The 23635-nt window shown below is 41.2% G+C and overlaps 2 protein-coding genes across 7 annotated transcripts in view; both read left to right on the top strand.

Annotated features, from left to right (window-relative positions):
- Window positions 1-23635, top strand: part of SGMS1 (sphingomyelin synthase 1) — a 282944-nt gene that overhangs the window by 105870 nt on the left and 153439 nt on the right. The window lies entirely within an intron of this gene.
- On the top strand, window positions 17214-19984 carry LOC134381722 (protein S100-A11-like). Its single transcript, XM_063101573.1, has 2 exons — window positions 17214-17544; window positions 19977-19984. Exons 1-2 carry the CDS (start codon window positions 17214-17216, stop codon window positions 19982-19984), a joined length of 339 nt encoding a protein of 112 aa, XP_062957643.1.

Below are 23635 nucleotides of genomic sequence, written 5' to 3'. Positions count from 1 at the left end.
CTACTGCAGGGTGTCAGAGGTTAAGGTGCCAGTTGAGAGAAAGACCTACTGAAAAGCCATGTGGTGATTGATTGCAACAGCTAATGGTTTTGGAAACATGGGCTGGAGTGATTTTCTGATATTTTAATATTTAGACTGCAAAACAATTAGTGTTTTGATTTGGGAATTCTTGCATTTACTGATGACTAAATGTAAATAGTTTCTGTGTGTGGAGGCTCAACTAGTGCAGGGCCAGGAGCTCATAGCTGGGAGCCAGCCTCACAGGCTGTTACAGAGGCCCCCAGAGGGTTTTGGATGTGGTTTGTGACAGTTCAGGGAAGATTAGGGTCTCTCTCAAAAGAGGCATGTATAACTAACTAGCTGTTTTCTACAAGTTTTTTCCCCCTGCTTATTTCTTACTGATTTCCTGGCTGACTCCCATAGCAGCTGTTGCAAATCGTTGCTTTTCCTTGAGCTCCTGTTCTCCCCCAGCTCAACTCTTGGCAAATGTTATATTAACTTTTTCCCTTTTTTTTTTTTGGCTGCTGTACAGGGATCCAAACCCTTGGCCTTGGGATTGTAACATGAAGCTCTAATGAGGTGAGCTAACCGGCCAGCCAGCCCTTTGGCAAAAGTTTTAGAAACGAAGTCATGGAGACGGAGTTCACCCTTTCCCTCCTCTCCTCTCCAGTTAAGAGTATATCTGCTTTTCCCCAGCAAGTGACAAGCTGGTCTGGCCCTGAGCTTTGTCATTTATGGGCAAGTCTTGTTTCCTGCTCCCTTGCACCATCTCCTTGATGTCACTCCAAGACATCTTGGTGTCTTTCCTATTAAGACTCATCTCTCTCATGGTCTACTCTCTCACAGCCCTCCTACAGACTTTGTAATCTGGTAGTCACATTTTGTATGTTCACACATTTATTGACCACCAACTGTGTGCATAGGAGCTGGGGGTGCAGATGCCAGGAGACAAAGAGATGAATTGGGTTATTGGTTTGGAACAAGGAGAGACACACAGGAACAAATAGGATTAGAGATTAATAACGAAAATATGTACAGGCTAGAAGGCGTGATGGTGCAATTCTGCTTTGAAAGATGTTATAAAGTAGGTCCTCAGACAAGAGAGGGTCATGCCAGACATTAGCCAAAAGCCAGTGCTGGGTTACTGTATTCCCCCTCTCTGATGGGATTTCACAGTGACTGATCTAGGGCAGAGAGAGGCCTTTGTAACTATGGATCTCTAATGGAGTTTGGCTCACTGTAACAGGTGGTTGGAAATAACTTTTTTGGGTATCTATAGGCATGTGGGTACCCCTAAGGCAACATCATGTGTCTAATTGCCATTCTATTTACCTTTTGGGCCAGGCTTTGACCTAAAGAGAAGATAAGTAGTTTTTGGTGAAGTTCTTAAGTCCTGGAGAGCTTCCTTGTGTTCTGCTTGTTGGTTCATACCTATACTCAATGGCTCAGTTGCTTGGATGCTTTGTTCCTACGGACGGCCTTAAATACTGAGTCTGAGGATGGGGCTCCATTACAAGGACCTCCCTCCCTGTCTTAACCAGGTTGTGTTTTAACCTTTCATTGCACCTAGTACTTATCGCAGTTTGTAAGTGTGTGTGTGTGTTTGTTTTCACGCCTCCCATTCTAAGTTTTTTTAAAGGCAGGAACTACTGTTCTCTTGTTCGCCGTTTTATCCACACTGGTTATACTGGGCTTGCCATATAATAAAGAAAGAATGAACAGGACAGATAACCCATCCTGAAAAGTGAACTTCTCTGTCAACTGCGGTTTGCATATAGCAGCCTGAGAATAAATAATTGGCTTTTAATTTGGTCAGGGAGAAAGGGCAAAAGAAAATCATCCTCATTCACCAAATTCCTTCCAGTAGATGGTGTTTATAATACCAAAAAGGTCTTTACAACATACAATGTGCTTTGATGGAACAGATTTATATTCTGATTGTGGTAGTTGTTATATAAATCTATACATACAATAGGATTTTATAGAACCATGTGCAAAAAAAAAAAAAAAAAGAACATGTAAAAACTAGTGAAATCTGAACGAGGTCTGTAGTTTAGTTAGTAGTATTGTCCCCAATGTCAAGTTCCTGCTTTTGATAATTCTGTTGTGATTATGTAAGATATGAGGGGAAGCTGGGTGAAGGATACATGGGAACTCACTAGTTTTTGCAACTTCTGTGTGAGTCTAGAATTATTTCAGAAGTTTAAAAAAATCACAATGAGATACTATTATACACATATTTAAATGACTAAAAAACAGACAAAACGAAAATGGATAATAGCAAGTCCTGACAAAGATGCAGAGCAGCTAGAACTCTCTTAAATTGCTGGTGGGAATGTGGAATGGTATAGCCACTTTGGAAGTAGATAGTTTCTTATAAGGATAAACATATATTTGCCGTATAAGCCAGCAATTCTACTCCTAGTTATTTATCCAAGAGAAACAAAAGCCTCTCTTCACACAAAAACCTGTAGGCTAATATTTCTAACAGCTTTATTCATAACTTCCCAAACTGGAAAAAACTCAAGGGTCCTTGAACTAGTGAATGAATAAACAAATTGGTATGTCTATCGGTGAAATACTACTCATCATAACAAAGAACAACACAACTGTTTGGATGGATCTCACATGCATTGTGTTATGTGAAAGGAGCCAAACTCAAAAGTGTACATACTGTATGATTCCATTTAAATAACTTTCTGGAAAAGGCAAAAGTATAGGGTCAGAAAACAGATTGTGATTGCCAGGAGCTATGATGCGGGGAGAAGACTGACTAGGGAATTAGGGAACTTTTGGGGATAAATGAAATGTTCTATACCTTGACTGTGGTGGTGATTACATGACTAATGTGTTTGTCAAAATTCATGGAACTGTACGTAATAAGGGTGGATCATTGCATATAAATTATACTTCACTAAATTGGACTTTAAAATTAAAACAACAGCAACAAAAATCAATAATGAATGATGTTCTTTGGCTTAATAACCATGAAGAGTTCAGTATGTCTGCCACGTGTGTGTGATTAGATAAGGATTTGTTAAGTCATCAGTTATACAGGATGATGCCTCATTCGAACACAAGCGTGCAGCCCCTTCAGCACTGTGTTCCCTAACTGGGCAATGCAAATAACTATTATTGTAGAAGTAGATGCTGTAATGATCTTTGTTAAACAGAAAACTGCTGGGAAGTTAAAACAAAAGCTGCTGGCTTTCACTTTAGCATGTGCAGCCTTTAGTATGTGAACATTTAATTAAATCTCACTCTATCTCCTCTCCCAGTTCCTTTGCCATTAAAAGAGTCATTATTAGAACCAAGCTGAATTGTCAGATCGTTTTTACCTCAGTCATAACAATTGTGTTGTGTGTGTGTGTGTTTCCTAGAATAGATTATAAAATGTCCTATTGGAAAAACCAACATGCTTGATTTGATGGGAGGAGGAAGGGCTAATTTCATCACTATAGCCAATAGTCTAGTTTAAATATAACTCACAAATGTTTATAGCAGGAACTGGAGGATTCAGACTGGAAATCTGAAGCCCTGGAGCTCTTAAGCTGTGTCTCTTGATAATCAACATTCTTTGTAAATCAAAATCAAGATTTTTTTATTTTGAGAGATTTAAACTCCAAACACTTGGCTGTGATTTGTGCGGTTGAAGGATATAACTTCTCCTTTTATGGAACAGATACCTGCATAATACATGTAAGATTATAACAGTCTTTCCCCAACAGGAGACTCCTTGTTAATTTAAAACTGGTATTTACTAAATTGGTTTGAATGTAATGCTATCCAGTAGTCAACTCAGTTGAGCAAACATTTGTTTATCATTAACCACCTGCCATGCCTATTATGAGGTGTGGGGTTTACACAGGCAAATAGCCTCAAAGCCCTGTTTTTAAGTAGTTCTCCGTCCAACAGGGTGGACCTAATAATCATGCACAGCCAGCTGAAATTCAGTGACGGGGAGAGCTCTAAGGAAGAAGCATTATCTGTAAGTTGACACTGAGTTGGGCCTAGACTTGTAAGTAGGATTTTGTCTGGTGTGGAAGAGAGAGCCTGGGTTTTTCAGGCAGAGAGAGCTGAGTGATAATGTGAAAGCTCTTGTCATTGGGGAATCGTGACATAGAAGAAGGGCGAAAAGCTTCTTTCCTCCCTCCCCCAACTAAATAAGTGATAAAATGAGAGCAATATACACTATACGGTAAAGATTCAGACTATCTGGAAACATTTAAAATTATAAGTAATTCACTTCTCCTTGTCCTCTGTATTATTTTCTATTGCTGGTTTAACTAATTACCTACCACAAAGTCTTGTAAAACAACACAAATTTATTGTCTTATGCTTTGGTAGGTCAGAAGCCTGACATGGGTCTCAGTGGGCCAAAATCAACGTATCACAGGCTTTAGGGAGAATCTGTTTCCTTGCTTTTTCTAGTTTTGAGAGGCTGCCAGTATTCTTTGGCTCATGGCCCCTTCCTCCATCTTTCCCTATCTTCTGTAGTCAAATCCAGGGAAGATTCTCTGATTTTAAGGATCCATGTGATTAGATTGGGCCCACCAGGATACTCTCTCCATCTCAAGATCCTTAATTCTCCCGTCTCAAGATCCTCAAAGCCCCTTTTGCCACATAAAGCAAAATACACATGTACTTTTAAAAGTTCATGGGGAAAAAAAAGCTCATGGAAAGATTGTATTTTTTAATTCTATTTTTCCACAAACTTTTTGAGGTATCCTCATATTTGTAGGTTCTGGGATTTAGGGTGTGGACGTGGGGGCGGTTATTCTGCCTACCGCAGTCTTGTACCCTTATTCCTCAATTTTTTCTCCCTACTGATAAACTGTTTGGACAACTAGCCTAGCTTATATGTAGTTTTTGAAAAATTTTTAATATACATTTGATTATATACTGTGAAGTTTTGTTCTCTAATACTCTTTCCTTTTATTAGCACCCACTGAATTACCTCTTTCATCTGAAGTGCTGTAATAGTGTAGTCGTTAGTGGGTGTTTCTTTTCTCAATAAAGGTCACAAACAATGCTGGAGTGACCCTCATTGGATATATATCTTGACATACTTTTCCACACATGTCCTTAGGGCTGGAATAAGAGGATATGCACATTGTTATTTTATTTTATTTTATTTTTTTAATACTTATTGAATCAAAATCGATTATACATATTTTTGGGGTTGAACATTGAGATATGTTGATTAAATCAGTATTACTAGCATATATATTGTTACAAATTGTAATTATTCTTTATGCCCCTTGTCCAACCTCTCCCCTTCCCCCATTCCCTCCCCCTCCCCCCTCTAATTGCCCTAGATTTCTTCTCTCCTTCTGAAAGAATAATCGTTACTCTGTTAACTTGTTGCCTAGATGATCTGTCCAATGCTGAGAGATTTGATCAGGTCCCCCAATATTATCATAGAGCAGATGCTTCTTCTGTCACTCTGAAATGGGTTTTGTGGAAAGAAACATCCTCTTCCTTTCTTTGTCTCTGCTGGTGACCCTTCTTGTGTGAATGCACTACTCCAGTGGTTGGCGGACCACCTGCATGGTGGCTGTGGCGTCTAGCCGCTTTTGCAGCAGCCATGGTTATTGTGGTGGCTGTGGTGGGCCACCCACGTGGAGGCACTGTTTTTGGCATGCTCCTTGGCACTGGAAGTATGCCTGGTTGTGGGGTGTGTTTGGTCTCCTTCTCCATGCCTCTGGTCCCTGGGCAGAGCCCAAGGCCCTGGCGCCATGTGCCTGGTTGTGGGAGAGGGGTCCAGTCCCCTTCTCCACGTTCCGGGTCACTGGTTGGGCCCCGAGGTACAGGCGCAGTGTGCCTGGTTGTGGGAGAGTGGTCCTGTCCCCTTCTCCATGCCCTGGGTCACTGAGCAGGGCCCAGGTGCTGGCATGTTGTGCCTGGTTGTGGGAGGGTGGTCTGGTCCCCTTCTCCGTGCCCCTGGACTGATATGCACATTGTTATTTTTGAGAGAATTTGAGAATTAAAAAAAGGGGAAAGTAATGCTTGATACTGAAAAAGGAAGTTCTGCAAATGTATTGAAGATGGAAGTGAGCATCAATTGGGGGCTTAGTATTTGCCGTACACTGTGCTTCAGGAATGGTTTTGTGTTCCTCACGGCGTTTCACTGTGATATCAAGAGAGATGTCAATCCCAAAGTATTGATGAGGAAAGTGAATGGTAGAAGCTTGAGCCACTAGCCCCAGGTCACAGCTCTAGGACTGAGTCCAGGGCAGGCTGGCCCTTGTTTTCCACTACATCCCGTGGTGGAGACCCCATAAATTTCTGTCCCCTACATCTCAGTCCTCAAGTGTGGTTGCATACCAGGATGGTGAATGTTTTAATACTTTTAGGTCATTTAGCTCTTTAAATGTTTGCAGCACTCTTATGTTGTAAAGCTAGGGCTTAGAGACCCCTCGAGTCTGTTGCACAGATTGGGTTACAAACCCTCCACACGCAGGTCTGTGAGCTAGGTAATAGAAAAGAAAAAGTCCTGGGAGCCGTGGGTATAGAAAAATGAATGGTTTTTATTCAGATCTAGGAGCAACTGTCCTAGTGGCTTCTCTGAGAGTTCTGAGAAGCACCGTGGAGCAGAGCTGTTAGTCTTTTATACTTAAGTCCTTAACCCTGGACACCTGGGTGCCCATATGCAATTACATTAAGTAGTAACAAGGAATGCCTGAGGATATTTACAGCAAATGCTCGGCAAGATTCTGGACATCTGAGGAGCTCTGACCATTTTCCTATTTTTTCCCAGCATATGTACATTCTTATTTAATTTTTACTTAAAAAAAATAACGTCACACAATGAGTGACTATAGTTTTAAATAGACTGTTGCTGTCATACAGCACCCTTGGGGGACCCATGTGTTGCCTAAAACCTGCTGTGGCTGGGGGCTCTGGCTGAATGGCTGATGCTGGTGGGAGTGGGGTGGGTCCACCCTTAGCAGACACTCTCTGAGTCACCCTGATGGGATCTGTTGTTGGGTAGTAAGTGGACTTCATCCTGTCTCAGGCTGTGCTCGGGCTTCCTGTAATAAGGGGAACCACTGGTTAGAAGTTCTCCTGGGAGTTGCTACTCCAGCGTGTTAGTGTATTGGGGTTTGAAGCCCCAGAGGATGGCAGGAGGCCATTTAGGACTTCTCCATGAGAGCTTCACATCACCAAGTGATGTGATGTTAGCATGTAATTGCTAACTTAGTCTGGTGTGGCTGGTCCCGTGGTGGCTGGTAGGTGGTATTATGCTAGGGTGTTGGCTCTTACCTGACTAATTTGGGGCAGGAGAGAAGTGGTTGGATTCTACAATAAATTCAGCTGGATGCAAATGATAGGGTTTGATACAGGGATCATGAAAACCAGGGTGCTGTTCAGCTAAAAAGCTGCCTGCTTTTTAGCCTGTTTAGCTCAGCTCTGGCTGGCCTGGGCCCAAGGCCTCAATGTTCCTGGGCTTCTGATGCTCAGAAGAGCTGCATGGAAGCTCAGAGACAAGGGCCTTGTGTGATTCAGACCAGCGGCAGCTGCAAGAAAGGCGAGTGATAAAATCCTTCTGTTTGGCTTTTGCTCAAGTCTAAATGGTATTTAAGGATTTTTATAACACTGCAGTGTTCCTTAGGAAAGCTTGACTTGGGGTGTTTATTCTGAGGGTTTTAGGGACCTTATGTGAGGGGTAGCTTGATCTGTCAGAAGGATGACCTAGGTCTGTTGGCCAGACCTAGCTACCAATGGGCTGTGTGATCTTCTGCCAGTCACTTCCCCTCTCTGGGCACACAAGCTGGGCTAAGTCACCTGCTTAGGCTCACAGAGACTTAGTCTTAACCTCCCTGAGTCTCAGGCAGGTTTAGATCAAGTCACTTAGTTTGTGGTGTGGTTGCAAAGATCCAGTTCAGTGAAATGAGGTAATGCGTGTAAAGCACTTAGCAGAGTATCTGGCACCTGGTAAAGGTGCAGCTAATGGTGGCTGCTATTAACATTTAAATGGCATGGTATGTGAGAGTCTTGCGGTGCTGTCCTTTTACTTCCTGTCACAGAGTGAGTGGCTCTCTTTTTTTAAAAAAAAAATCTGATAATTTTGGACAGCACATCACTTTAATTTGCTCCTAGAGGATGTCTGTGACTGACCTGTGTGATCTTCGGAGAGAGCAGCTCTGCTTCGTTGGCTTCCCTTTTAGAATACAATTTTGTGATGTGAAATGAAACCGAACACATACATGGTCAAAAGGGCTCAGTTTGGGACTTTGTTTCATAATTCCTAACTTTTGTTATTAGGAAGGACATTCATGTGGCATAGATAATGCAGTGGAAAAACACAACTACTGTATATATTTTTCTTTTTAAAATTAAAAAATTTTTTTATTAATATTATTTTTTACATTCTCTGATGTTGCAGAGCAGTTGGGAGGGAGGGGAAGAGGGGAAAGGGGAAGAAAATGGGATGGAAGGAGGAGGGGTGGGGTTGAAGCCTGTGGCACCTCCCACATTCCCACAGGGGAGACTGGGGGATTTCCAGCAGTGGCTTGGTCATTGCAGGGCTAGGGGCAGATGTCAGGGGGTGTGGCAAAAGCCTTCAGCTCCCACCCATGGGACTGGTTGCAGGAGTTGGGGGGCATGGCTGAGGCCCTCAGCCCTCCCTGCTTTCTGACTTGGTAGCCCAGGGGACTTCCGGTCCTTCTAGGTGTTATAGGTGTTCTTTGGTGACATGAGACCTTTACTAGTTACTATCAAATTTTGTCTCTGGTTGTGGGTACTTTGTTTTTCCTTTCACTTCTGTGTTGGATAATTTGCTCTTCCCACCACTTAAACTCTGCACTGGAACTAATTGGTTGTCCTTTGCTTACTTCTAAAATGGGGGAACTTCTTGTGGGGATCAGCACTTGAGCCCTGTGGTTGAGCTAAATTGTTGCTTTACTGCTAACTCCCTAGGGAAGGCTTTTTGTGAAGCTCAGGTTTTAACGGTTGACTTTATAGGTACTTTTGGATCTGGTGAGATCTGGTGTACCTGGGTTGTGTAGAAACTATGGTCTGGGCCTGAGTCTTTATATCAAACTGCACCCCACGCAGTTTTGTATTCTTGACCAGTCTCCTCTGAGTGGTCCTGTGCTGATTAGGGGGCAGATCAGCTGTTCTTGCTGTGCCCCAGTGTTCCCCTGGTAGGCCTGCCTCCCCCATGGCCCATGCTGCAAATACTTCCCATGGGACAGGCCATGGACCGGTCCCTTGCAATGACCCACTAGCCTCTGAGTGGCTCCTTTTTTTCAGTTGTTGTGGCTCTTCACTCTTATGTGGGTCCATGGGAACCTTATTAGTGGCCTTGGTGTACTGTGGGCCCCCAAGCCCCTCTTCTCCCCTGCCGCTTCCAAGCAACTTCACCTGAGGGGCACAGCTGTGGCTTTTGCCACGTCCTGCTCTGTGTGCTCACCAGCTCTAGCCTGGACATGGCCGGGGCTCGAAATGGTCTGAGCAGTTTTTTCTTTCTCTCATTGTGGCTTCTCCCACCTTCATGCACTCCATAGGTCTCTCCTCCTCTTCCTCTGAGCTCTAGTGGCCCCAGCTTGGCTGTTGTTGCTTTTTTATAGTTGTAAATTGGTTGATTTGTAGGAAAGAGTGACACTGGGAACTGTCTATTCCACCATCTTGACTGGAAGTCTATATGTTTTTCTTGAGAGAGAACACAGAAGTGTAAGAAGGCAGACTTAATTCCTTTCCCAATATTTATTGAACTCTGCTATTTTTCAGGCACCGGAGATGTAAAAATGAGTACAACCAATGTGGTCCTTGACCTCATGGAGGTTAGTTTATTGGGGGAAGGCAGTCATTAAGTTATAGAAACAATGATTTAATTATAGTTGCGACTAGTGCTGGGAGAAGTACAGTGTATATAATAAGTGTGTAATGTAGGATCTGCATGTAATGGTGAGGTCAGAAAAGTCACCCTTGGGAAATGACTTTAAGCTTGAGGTCTGAAGGATGAGAGGAGAGTATTCCAGGCTAAGGGAGATGGGGAGGCCATCTGTCCAGCAGAAGGATGGTGGGATGGGGAGGGAGAGGATGGATTTCAGCTCAGTTGAGTGCTGGTGCCATTTGTGCAGGTAGACCATTGTGGTGGGGGTGGGGTGAGGCAGGCACTCTGCTTCATCTTTGGGGGATGGCCTCCTCCTAGATAGCTTGTGGCTTGCTTCCTACTTCCCTCAGGCCTCTGCTCAGGTGAGAGACCTTCCCTGACTACTTGAGTTACATCATCCCCTTCCCTCCCTGATCTCTTTTACTCCCAAGCACCTATCAATCTCTTTGCTTTATTTTCTTATTTGTTTATATAGCATCTGCTCTCTTAGGAAAATGTGAGCTCCTGGGGGGCAGGGGTCTTTATCTATTCCCTGCTGTATCCATAGCACTGAGAACGGTGCCTGGCATATGGAGACCCTCAATAAATACTTGTTGAATGGATCATGAATTTGACTTTGGTTCTATTTTTTGTGTCCTTTTCAAACTTGGGTGTCAGTCTGAGGCTGGAGAGGGAATGGTGTAGGGGTACTGTTCATTTGACATATCAAGTGTTCTGTGTGTGTGTGTTTTCCAGGCAAGGTGAGTAGAAAAGATTGTCCCTCCTCTTTCTTCTCTCACTCCCCTTCCCCTCGTTTTAGTGTTCGATGTGCTGGAAGAGAGCAGGTAGGAAAATGTTTGAATATTACTTCTTTTTATGTTCTTTATAAGTCATCATGAAAATCTTTTAAAAAAAATGAGCAGGATCTATGCTTGTGAAGGAGGGTATATATGTATAAGGGTTACAAGTGCAACTGTTAGACCTCTATTGAATTCTCTTTCTGTCACTTACTAGCTGTGTAACCTTGCACAAGTTACTTAACCTCTTTTTTTAAAATAGATTTTATCAAAATTGTATTATTGGGAGATAAAGAGAAGATAAATATTTATTATTGCTACCATTTAAGCTAACATAATTGATGCTATGACTGAATGGGATTTAAATGTAGAACTATCTTCAAGAGAACCAAGTATTATAGAGTAAGATTGGTCCAATCCGTTGTTCCCTAAACCTGCCTGAGCATAAGAATCTCCTTGGGGTGCTTGTTAAAAATATAGATTCTCAGGTACGACCCAGATGTACTGACTCAGATCGCCAGGGGAGGGGCCTGGGAACCTTGCCTGGTAGGTAGGGTGAAGACACACCCTGGGTTATGTGAGCCTGTCCTGGTTTCAAATACTCTGCGTAATGAATTCCAGATGTGTGTTTATACTTGTCAGATTGTGTCCCAATTTCTGGACAGGAAATTTGGTCACCATTTATGTAGGTCAATTTATTCAGAATCTTCTCTCTTATCAGAACAGGCTTCTGGGCTCCCAGGAACACGAGAGGATGTGTAGCTACAAAACGGCATAGTGTCAGTGTGTTACTCGGCTGGCTTGGCCTCTTTTCTTTCTCTTTGCAAAACTCTATGATCTTGATAACCTGCTCTGTTAAAATATGCAGCAACATAATCAACATATGTTGGCAGGCCTCAGTCACATCAGGCTGTCAGAGTGCCAGTGACTATGGAAGCACTGTCTGCATGTGGTGGCGACCCCCAGCCTTTGTTTGTTGGGGGCCACACTCGCAGAGCTGTTCTCCCCTCTGAGAGCTGGGAACTAGGCAGGAACGTCTCAGTCGACTGCACTTAGGACAGCATGTTCTTAATCAACTGTTCTGGAAAAACAGTATTTTGTTGTTTCACACAAGTCTACAAGTTCATTTCCCTTCTCTGGCCCAGGCAGTCACTAATCATTTCCCTATCAGTGACAAAGGAAGATGAACATCTAAAATTTCACTCAGGGCTGAGGTTTCTGTAGACATTACAAATGGAGTTCGCACCTCTTTGTAGAGCACAGGATTCTCATTTTCAGTAAGGTGGTACTCCTGGTGCCAGGTGGGGCTGGGGTCAGTTGTTCTCTCACATGATTCTATGAAGATTTAAAGAATTTTCTCTAGCAGCCATTTTTCATATTGGTTATAATTTCATATTGATATTTTACTTCATTACATTTCTGGTTGGGCTTTTCTGTGTTTTTCTTTCTGTTTGCATTATTGTGGGAAGAATTCATCTGTACTGAGGATCTTATTTGGGTGATAAGTTCATTTTCTGATCCGTGACAAATCAGTCCACTTTTGGGGGCTATTTTTTAAATTGAAAAGTTGACACATGTGTATGAAGTTGTACATTTTTACTTCCTTTAGAAAAAGCCTGTGAGATCTTGAGGGCATCCACATAAATACATTTGAAATTAAGGATCTGGAGACTGAAAGGGAAGGTATTTCTTCTTCTTTCCCCCTTGATATTCTCTGTGATAAGATTTTGTTTCTGCACTGTTTTAGATAGTGGAATATTATATTTTTGGTGAATTTAAGAAGAACTCATTAGGAAAGTGTTGTGAAATGAGGCAGATATTTGTTGCTTTGTGGGCATGCCTAAAAGACTAAACTTTCCATATAGAAAAGAGGGAAGGGCGGGGTCGGTGTGCCTGTGGATTTGCTTTCTTCAGTCCTGTGGGGGGCTGGAAGGAACTGAGCTCTCGGCAGGATTGCACCTCTCCTTCCCCTTTACTGTTCTCTGGAGCTCAGTTAGGGGATGAGCCCAGGCGGGCAGCTCTCTTTACTGACTTCTCTTGCTGTTCTGGTTTTCTTCTTTCCTCATTTGTGAATCATCTTTGAGTGGGGAAAGGCTGGAGTTGGAAATTCGAGAGTCTTCTTTTTACAGGCAGTAGAGATAATTGCCCAGGTAAACGGTTTTGATCAATCATAGCTTCAGATTGATATCTGGTCAGGTGTGAGGCACCTGGGGGAGGAGGGAGCTTGTAGAAGAAGACAAGAGGAGCCTGGGCACTCAGATCCTGGTGACAGCAGAGGCAAGGCCTACTCCAGCTGTTGCTAAGTCGCAAATAGAGCATGTCATTAAAACACAGTCTGTGTCCACATAGCCAGCCCTCCGCTCAAAGAAACAAATGAAAAAACCCGAACTCTTCCTTCTCTCAACAAACATACACGCATGCAACAGAAATGGACAGTGAAGCAAGCTGTGAGATTTTGTTAAATACCCATGCTTAAAATGGTTGATGCAATTATGTCTAATTATCTAAAAGGTAATCCTGGCTGGCTGGTTTTTCAGTTGGTTAGAGCATGGTGCTGATGATAACACCAAGGTCCTGGGTTCGATTCTTATACTGGCCAGCCACCCTCCACCACCTCTTCAAAGTAATCCTAAGATCTTTTTCTTATGGTTTTAATGATACCATATATTTTAATATCTCACTAAGTTTTTAAGGTCTTTGAAAGTGGGGCTCCTATCATGCTTTTTGGAAACTCCTGTGGCACCCAACATAGGACAGAGCAGCTTATAAGGAATTAGATATGACTTGTTGAATTGAATTAAAGTGTGACTCAGTAGATTTATGTAGGTGGAATTCTGCACTACTTGCCTTGTGGGTGTTCACATTTTGTCCATATTCATGATGTTTATTTACAAGCTGTTTTAGCTCAAGAATTGCCTGCTAATTTTTCTTAGTCTGTGTGTGAATCATACAGAATTATCTCTGCAAATTAATTTCTTTAATGAACTGAGAGAAAAAGGAAAAAACAATCAAACGTTTAACCAAATGCCCTACCTAAAGAATTAACAAAGTACTTTTGTATATAATACAAAGTTTTGTATAAAATGTATAAAATAGATAATGTAAATAGTTTACATTATCTTTTAATTTTCAGTTAATTGTGAGCCCTTTTTTATTTGTTTGTTTGTTGTTAGAATGGTAGTTTGTAGACTCGTCATTCCCTCCGTCTCTATTCCTCAGCGTTGAAGGACTTCCCAGGGATGGCGCTGTGAATACACTAGAGAGAGAAATGACTCAAGGTGGGACTGAGGGGGCACACTTGGGAGAAGTACAGATGTTATTGCCAGAACATAACTGCGAGAGAGGATGGCAAGAGATAAGTGGATACTCCATGAAGATCCTGGCTATTCACAGAGGAATCTAGACTTACTTTTTGGGTTTTAAGCAGGAAGTGACAATCTACAATTTCTCCTTTAAAATCTCTTCGGCACTGTTTTGCATAGTGGACTGACGGCCACTACAGCAGTTTCGGATCAAATTTCTCCTCCCTCAGCCCTCCCTGTGCCATTTGTCCCTGCTTTGTTTTCTTGGAAGTACTTGCCACCAGAGCACGCAATCTATGCCTTATTTATTTCCTTGCTCATCAGCTACCTTTCCCAACTAGAATGTAAACTTCCCTTTGGCAGGGATTTTGTCTTTTTCCTCTGCAGGATCTCCAGTGCCACTATAATACTTGGCAAGTAACAGGTGCTCAGCAAATATTTACTAACCAAATAAATGAAAAGGTCTATCTCTGAAATCAAAGTGTGTCATTGTTCTCTCTAAAAATGTAATAATTGAGGCCAGCCCGTGGCTCACTCGGGAGAGTGCAGTGCTGATAACACCAAGGCCACGGGTTCGGATCCTATATAGGGATGGCCAGTTGGCTCACTGGCTGAGCATGGTGCTGACAACACCAAGCCAAGGGTTGAGATCCCCTTACCGGTCATCTTTAAAAAAACAAAAAAACAAAAAAACAAAAATGTAATAATTGATTACAAAAGGACAAATAGTAACAATTTAGTAGGGGTGCTGGATAACATCCTAAACAAGGGATCAAAGTTAACATGACCAATAAGGGACACTGGGTGTCATGTGCCTCTGTATACAATGCTCTTCTGTACTACCCCAGCCCAGAATGAGTCACCTGAATCTAACCGTGAGGAAACAAATTAAAGTAGATATCAATAGCCAAATTAAAGGATATTCTCTAAAATAACTGGCATGTATTCTTCAAAAATATCAGTGGCATGAAAGGCAGAAGCTGAAGAGCTGTTTCAGTTTAAAAGAGAGACACAACAGCTAAATGCAGTTTGTGATCCTGTGCTGGATCCTGTGCTGGGAAAAGAAAACTGCTATGAAGGACATTGAAACAATTGATGAAATTAGAATATGCAAAGGGAAACAGGACAAGTGAGAGTGCTTGAGCAATCAGGACACAGGGCAGCAGTTGAGAGATCTGTAGGGGCAAGAACCCTGGAGTGGGATTTAAGAGATGTGGCTCCTAGTCCAGTTGCTACAACCAAAGCGATGTGGCCATGGCTTCTTCTCACAGGTTGTCATTTTGAGATTTAGGGACTCGCTGGCTGTTGTATAACTCTGAATTTGAGCAGCAAGCCTAGTCTGAATGATGTCAATACTAGGCAGAGGGATACCAAAGGATTTGCTTAGGCTGCCTCTGGGATGTGGATTCAGATTTCAAAAAACCAAGCAAGGGGGAGAAAGTCCTTGTTAGCACTGACATTCTTACTTGTTATTTCTTCTTGATGGTCAAATTACAGTGAAAATTTGACCATCAAGAAAAAATGTGACCATCAAGAGTGGGGAGGAGGAAGAGAGAAATGCCAAGTACTCAAAACATAAACAGTTTTTAGGAGAATGTACCATCTTTCTATTTTTTTAGAGTGGTGAAGCTAACTTCAGGAATTTATCTTATAGGGCATATTTTTTCATCAGTAGCATTTTAGCGCAATTCCTTCTGGATGGCCCCAACAATCAGAGACCCAGTGATAGATATCCATAGCATGGCCTTGAGCCTTGTTTGAAAAAATCAGCTGAGATTCCTCATTAAATCTTGAACCATGAAAGAAAGATTTAAAATTACATACCTATATACCTTAATTATTGAAATTAGGAAGTAATTTTAAAGCATTTTAATGGAACAATGATTGAAGGAGACAGAGTTTCCTGGTTAAACCTGAACTAATAAACCTAAGCTAATGCCAGGGCATACCGATGTTCTGAACCACTTCTCCGGCTGGGTGGAAGAAAGAGCCTACCAAGATAGAATGATGCAGACTGTCTAGAAACCTGAAGCCAGTAACATAATTAAGGCTTTGGAATGTTAGTTTACATGAGTATTTCTCAGTGGGGTATAAAAATAATGTGCCAAAATTTTGAAGAGTAATTTAAAATGCATTATAGTATTAATGGAACCCAAATGAGAATCCTTATGTGGAAATTAAAAGTGTTAATAAATGTAAAGTGCTTAGAAAAATGCCTGATGCACATGTACATGAAGGGTCTTGAAGTGGCTTAATAACAAATTAGTGCCTATTTGATTTAACTTTTATTTTAAAATCTATGTCCATTTATTTGATTTATTTCAGTGTGAAGTATGCATACATCTTCTTTTCAAGTGCCTCAGGTTCCTGACTATTTTATATTTTACTATAATTTATTAGTAAATTTCCAGAAGCAGAACTAACAGCAGTTATTTGATGGGATTTTGGGTTAAATGATTTCTGAGACTTTCCTATAGTTTCTGTGAATTTAAATGAGAAGCCAGATAAAGATTCCAAGTAGAAGATTCCTAGGCAATCTTCAACAGATCAAGTTTGTTTTTTTTAATAAAGTGTGTGAATTTAAACTAAGCCATGCATTTAAAAGATAGCCATTTGGGGCTGGCCAGTTAGATTAGTTGGTTAGAGTGCAGTGTTATTAACACCAAGGTCAAGATCTCTGTACTGCCCAGCTGCCAAAAAAAAAAAAGCCATTCGGCACTAGCTTTTTAATTAATTAATCAAGAGAAGAGGGAAAAACAATCTTGTCTCATTATGTGCTGTACCTTTTTGCTATAACTAGATTAAATGTGATTTAAAATAAGTGACAAGTTCTTGTTACCACTTTTTCAAACTGAAAAAAGATGTAATTTTGTGGTGTGCTACCACTGATTAGTTGCTGACATCCTGCTTACTCTGGGAAAGAATATTTATAATTATATATTTATATATAAGAATATATGTATAAGAAAATGTTATCTTGGCTACCCTGACAACCTTGAAGCTTGGGGAATATGTGTATAAATTGTAGTAGAACAAGATCATCTGAATAGATGAGGAAAGGATATGTATATTTAAATGCTAAATATGAGATCTTTTCGTGACTTCACTTTTAGTGAAATTCCGGTTATAATGAAACTTTTCTCCTCCTCCTCATCTGTCATTCCTGTAGTGCTTATTAGGTGCCAGGCACCATGCTAAGTGCTTTATACAATTTTGTTGTGTAATTCTCCCAAGAACTTTAAGAAATGGGAGTGCCGCGCCAGCCACAGCCCCGGTTCCTCTCTCTACTCCGACATGGCAAAAATCTACAGCCCTACAGAGTCTGAGTGGTACCCTGAGTCCCTGATTGCTGTTTTCCAGAGGTATGCTGGAAAGGATGGGAACGACTGCAAACTCTCCAGGTTGGAGTTCCAAAGCTTCATGAATACAGCACTGGCTGCCTTCGCAAAGAACCAGAAGGACCCCAGTGTCCTTGATTGCATGATGAAGAAACTGAACCTCAACTCTGATGGGCAGCTAGATTTCCAAGAATTTTTTAATCTTATTGGTGGCCTGGCTGTGGCTTGTGATGACTCCTTTATAAAAGCTACCCCTTCAGGCACATCCCTGAGGCCCCCTGGACCTGGTATCCCAACCCACCCCTTTCTCCCAGCCTCCCAGCCATCTCCCCACACAGCCCACACCTGCCTTGAGCCCAGCATGCCACCAGGCCATGCAGCCACTCCTGCTAGTAGTAATAAAACAATATGTTTTTTTAAAACACACAAACACACACACACACACACACACACACACACACAAAAGAAATGGGTATTCATGGCTCCATTTCACAAATGAAGAAACTGAGATATAAGGAAGGTACTTTACCTCAGAAGTGGCTGTTTCAGATTTGAATACAGGATGGTTTTCTGTCCAAAGCTTTAAAAAAATTAAAAAAAAAAAATCTCAGCTGCTTTATTCAAATTGCTTCTCAGAAGGTGAATATTCAGCATAGTCATGAAAATCAGGGTTTTTTGGTTTTTTTTTCTAAACATTCTTAGCCAACTGCTTAGATGGGACAAAAGCTCAATTCAATTAGCCAGTTTTAAAGTCTGAAAAATAAAGGATTGCCATTAGGATGGCTACTATGAAAAAACCAGAAAATAATAAGTGTTGACAAGGATGTGGAGAAGTTTGAACCCTTATGCACGGTTGGTAGGAATGTAAAATGGTGCAGCCACCACACAAAACAGTACGGCAGTTCCTCAAAATATTAAAAATAGAATTACCATATTATCCAACAATCCCACTTCTGGGCATATACCCCAAAGAATTAGAAGCAGGGTCTTGAAGAGATATTTGTACACCCATGTTTATATCAGCATTATTCATAATAGCCAAGAGGTGGAAGCAACACAAGTGTTCATTGATAGATAAATGGATAGACAAAATAGGATATATACATACAATGGAATATTATTCAGACTTTAAAAGCAAGGAAGCTCTGACACATGTTACAACATGGATGAACTTAGGGACATTATGCCAAGTGAAATAAGCCTGCCATAAAAGGGCAAATACTGTATGTCCACTTACATGGGGTACCTAGAACAGTCATTCATAGAGATAAAAAGTAGAATGGTGGTTTCCAGGGGCTGGGGAACAGGGGAGTGGGGAGTTATTGTTTAATAGGTACAGAGTTTCTGTTTGGGATGATGAAAAAGTTCTGGAGATAGATGGTGCTGAGGGTTACACAACAGTGTAAATGTACTTAATACCACAGAACTGTATACTTAAAAATGGTTAAGATGATAAATTTTATGTTATGTATATTTTACCACAATTAAACATAATAATTTTTTTAAAAAGAAAGAAAATAAAGGATTGAAGTGTTTGACTGTAAACCCTCTGGCCTCTGAAGGGTAAAAGGGATTTTATCCAGTCACATATTTAACACATTTAGTTATTCCAACCTACCCAAACTGCATTATTGAAAAAGCAAAGGTGGTGGGAGATTACCGAGACTTTGAGTTTTATTCCCCTAACTCTCAGCTTGTTTGAGGTGTGCATTCTCTTCATTTTGTCCAGTTCAGAATGAGTGGGCTTTTCTTAAAAACTGAATTCCCTGAAGGGTGAGATCAGCATGCTTTCACTCTGAGCTTTTTTAGCAGCAGCTTTCTCAGCCTGAGAGGAAAAGCTAAATGCAGAAGTAACTTAATGTGAATTCAAATAGGTAAACATACATTTCCAAAGTGAGACCTGCAACTGAAAGTAATGCATTGATCCAGTTAAGCACAGGGTTAGAGGGTAGGTGGATGAATCATCTGGTCTGAACTGGTCAACTGAAGGACTGGAATTTAACCTAATGCCCACTTAACCTTTGGCTTATTTTATGGAATCTCTTGGTTCCATTCGACTCCAGATGGGAAAGTTTAATGTCATAGAACAATGGAGCCCGGTTGTCTTATCTTTAACAGCTTTAACACAATTACAGGTTGTATGGATTTTAATATGGTTGACCCTTGAACAACATGGATTTGAACTGCTCAGGTCCACTTACACCCAGATGCTTTTCAGCCAGGCACAGATTGAAAATACAGTATTCGCAGGACGTGGAACTGCATACATGGAGGGCTGACTTCTCATATTAGTGAGTTCCATAGGGCCAACTGGAGCATTTGCGGATTTTGGTATATGCTGAGTGGGAAGAGAGGTGGCCCCAAATGGGTCCTGCCATTTCTTTTTGAGCTGTCACCATGCAAGGTGCTAGTAATGTAGTAGTGAATGGAGCTCACACCCTAGTTCAGAATGGACCTTATTAGAAAACTTCCTATTTCTAAGGTGAAACATTCCACAAAGGAGTATTGAGAACATCAGGTAGAGTCTTCTCTATTTTTGTGGGCAGAAGTGTGGGTGGAGCCAGAATTCTCCTAAGTAGTGGAAGCTAGAGTGGAATTAGGTATACCATTAGGGGTCTGCTGCAGGTTCGTGCCTAAAGATGATGATAACAGTACCAGCTGACATGCATGGAGGGCTACCTGCATGCCAAAAGCTTTGTATGCCTTATTCTCTCTGCAGCTCTGTAACCTATAGCTGGGTGGCATTACTGGCACCATTTTGCAGATGAGGACATACAGAATCAGAGTGGGTAAGCAATTTGCCTAAAGTCACACTGCCCATACTGAGTGGATCTGGGATGGTAGCCAGGCCCAGGTGCTGGTAGGGAGGAGCTGGTTTTATTCTCTCATGTGATCACCTTGAATGTGGTTAGGAAGGCCCAGGGGTTGATTTTCTTTAAACTGGGGTCTGGGAGCCATGCGGCAGCTCTGGTGGTTTCTCTTCCTTCTTGGGATATATGACAGCTGTTGTCCATTAGCAAGTGGGCCAGCCTGAGTTTTGTGGAGGAATGGGCCAATTGGGGACGCTTACTAGTGCTGCGTGCCTCCTTGTTTTTCCGGGTGGTGTTTGGTGTGGTAGTGTTTGGGTGGCATAGTGTGGGGGGTGGGAGCAGAGTACGCAGTGTGATCCTGTTTAGTGAGTAAGGTGTAATTGATATTTATTGATACAAACAGGTTCAGCCAGTCCCCTAGGTGTTTGGCTGGGGGATAAAGACAAGCCGTCAACCAGCAGAGTACTTTTTGTGATGTTTACTTAATGCAAGACAATGTGCTTGGCACTACAACCTACTTGACAATAAAGGCAGCAAGAAAGTTAGAGCCATTAAAGAATTATTTATACTAGGATACAAAAACAGGCTTTTCAAATGTTTTGCAGGCCTGTTTCCTGCAGGCAACTATGGAAAGCGTGTTCCTCATCAACTCAAATTTAGGAAAAGTGGTTGGCAGTTTTGCAGACAAGCAAGGAACTGTAATTTTCCACTTTATTTTAAAAAATCTGCCTGCTTTGGTCATGCTTATCATTTAATATGTTGGATTCGGTATTAAAGGAAAACTGACAGGTAGGGAGCACCTACTCTTTTTCTATTAAAAAGAATAGTTTTTAAAATTAAAAAATGAAATGCATGCACATGGCTTTAAAAAGTTCTCTAAGCCACATAGAAAAATACAGAAAGTGAAAAGCCTCTCTTTTATCCCAGTTCTTTGTTGCCTTCCCCAGAGACAGTTTTAGTTTTCTTACGTATTCTTCTGCATATGTTCTGTACAAAAAAAAAAAAAATACAAATATATTCTGTGTATGTATAATGTGCACACTATACCATCCTTTGCTCTTCATTTCATAGTTCTTCTTCGAGGTAATTCCTTATCAGCACCTAGAAATCTGTCCCATTCATTTTAATAGCTGCACAATGAGTGGACTAACTAGAATTTATTTAACCAATGCCCTGTTTAGACCTTAAAGCTTTTATAAACAGTATTGAGAAGTACAAGCATATTTCAAAAAGTTCATGGAAAGATTCATATTATCTTTTAATTTTGTTTTTCCACAAACTTTTAGAAGTACCCTTGTATTAGCTATTTTATATATGCCTCAGACTATCGGTAGAATGAAATTCTGTGTCAAAGTACACGCACACTTAAAATCATGGCAGGCTTACTGTTGGGTTTTGCAAAACTAGATTTTGAACATCTATTTTGTAAATGACCAGGCATATTATAGAATTTAGCTTGATTAGCATGGTTTCCATCCTGCTTGCATTTGTGAAAATGTGCTGATTAAATATATCACATTCTATTTAAACATTTTCTCCTAAAATTAAGGTATTTCAACCAAAATTTAATCATCAATTAAGTTCCCCTTCCCTCTTGACAGATACAACACAATCTTGATTTTGACCCCTCAACACCCCATTCAAATTCAAGAACTTCAAGCTAACCATGAAGAGCACGCGGCCATTCACTACACTTGGTCAGGAACTTGTTATACTTGAATTGGAGGAATGTGCTGAGTGTCTATTAGTGGAAAGTCTTAAGTTTCTGAGGATCTGCCACTTACTGCAGCTAAAGGACTGTGCTGCTCTATTTTTCATCTGCATTTGTGCATCACCAGTTCATGAGACTTTTTTACCTAGTTTGATGCATGTTAACCAATCTGGTGGCGGGGGTGGGACTTAAAATTCCTATTAATTTCAGTGGATTTCTCCAAATTTTGTTAGTTTTCACCATCTTTCCAAAGTTCCATCTTAATAGGAGGGTGTGAGGGTGTTTAAAGAAGTTGGTACTAGGTTTTATTGTTGTATTTGTTGTTGGCTTACATGTTTCAGTGTTTAACCTGGAGTTTGGAACCTGGGCTTTGCCATTTAATCCTCTAGACTATTAATTATATTGCGGGACACACCTGGAAGCCTCTGTGTATACTCTGCTTCATTAGTTGATGCTATTAGTATCCCTTTTTTCTTTTTAAACACCAGCTTGCCAATTTGTTTTGAAAGACAGTTTGCTGAAATGTTGATTACTATCATTAACGAATAGGTCCTCCTCCTTTTTGCTAATTGTTCTTGTCAAGAGTGATCTGAGATGGATGTAGTTACTGCATTTTGAAATTGTGTATCTAGGTTTCATAACGTGGTCTTGAGAGGCTGTGGAGTGGAAGCAACTATTAATAATTAGGCCTGCACTAATATTAATAATAGCTGATATGCATTGAGCCACTACGCATCAAATTCCTGCCACTTTTTTGCCTGAGTTTTATGGATGAGAAAACTGGAGGTTAACCTGAACACAAGGGCCACAGTTTGTAAGCAGTAGAGCCAGGATTTGCTCCCAGCCTACACCATGACGTTATACGTTAGTCTCCATAAGAACTCTTCAAGGTTGGTGATATTGTTGCCATTTTACCTTTGAGGAACTTGAAGCTCCAAATCTAATGACTTAATAATAGGTCACTAAAGGTCACTCAGCTGATGAGAAACCATATGATCTGAAATCCAGATTGTTCAGTGTTGTTTACCTGTGTTATTTAAGGCAAGACCCCACGTGTGGGCCTGTCCCACACAGTTCAGGATGTTTAGCTTCCCTGGATCCCACTCAATAAATGCCAGTAGGGACCCCAGTGACCGTGCCATCTAAAAATGCCCCCACATAGTTCTAGTGCCTTCTACTAGGTGTCATATTTACATTTCTTAATTTCAAAGCTTGTCTCATCATTGTACTACATTGCCTCCCATGGCAATTTTTTAATCAATGGTAATCAAACTCAACTATCACTCATAATTTGGAATGGTTAGAATAATTGGAATAATTGTAATTGCAAATCATTTTAATACAGAATCACAGATGAGAGCATCTCATCCAACTCCCTCTTTTCTAGATTAAAACACACACACACACACACACACACACACACACACACATATGCACGCACACATGCACGCACACACCCCTCCACCTCCACCTCCAAGGCCTAGAGGAAACAAAGACCTTCTCAAAGACAAAACACAAATTGGCAGCTGACTAGATTCAACCCATATGAACTCAAGGCTGGGGCCATTTCTTCTCATTACCAGTTTGCTTCAGGCAAATGTATTGGACTGAGCTGTGTTTATTTTCTAATGAGTGATTTTGACCTTTCAAAGGGAGGCATTTGGAGAGCTGATTTAGTTCAGTCAAAACAACACATCGTGGAGCTGCAGAACAAATTTGTGGCCATTTTGGGAAAGTTATTTCGAACATGGTCTTTCCCTTAAACAGCTTTAGAATACTGATCAACTTGATTGCATGAGGCTTGTCACTTTTGCCTTGGGAGGTGTTGTGAATCAGGCTCTCCTAGAATTCCTTTCT

The sequence above is a fragment of the Cynocephalus volans genome, chromosome 7 (assembly GCF_027409185.1).
Source record: "Cynocephalus volans isolate mCynVol1 chromosome 7, mCynVol1.pri, whole genome shotgun sequence".
Taxonomy (NCBI): Eukaryota; Metazoa; Chordata; class Mammalia; order Dermoptera; family Cynocephalidae; genus Cynocephalus; species Cynocephalus volans.
Note: the sequence above shows the minus strand (reverse complement) of the source record. Positions and strands in the feature narration are given on the sequence as shown.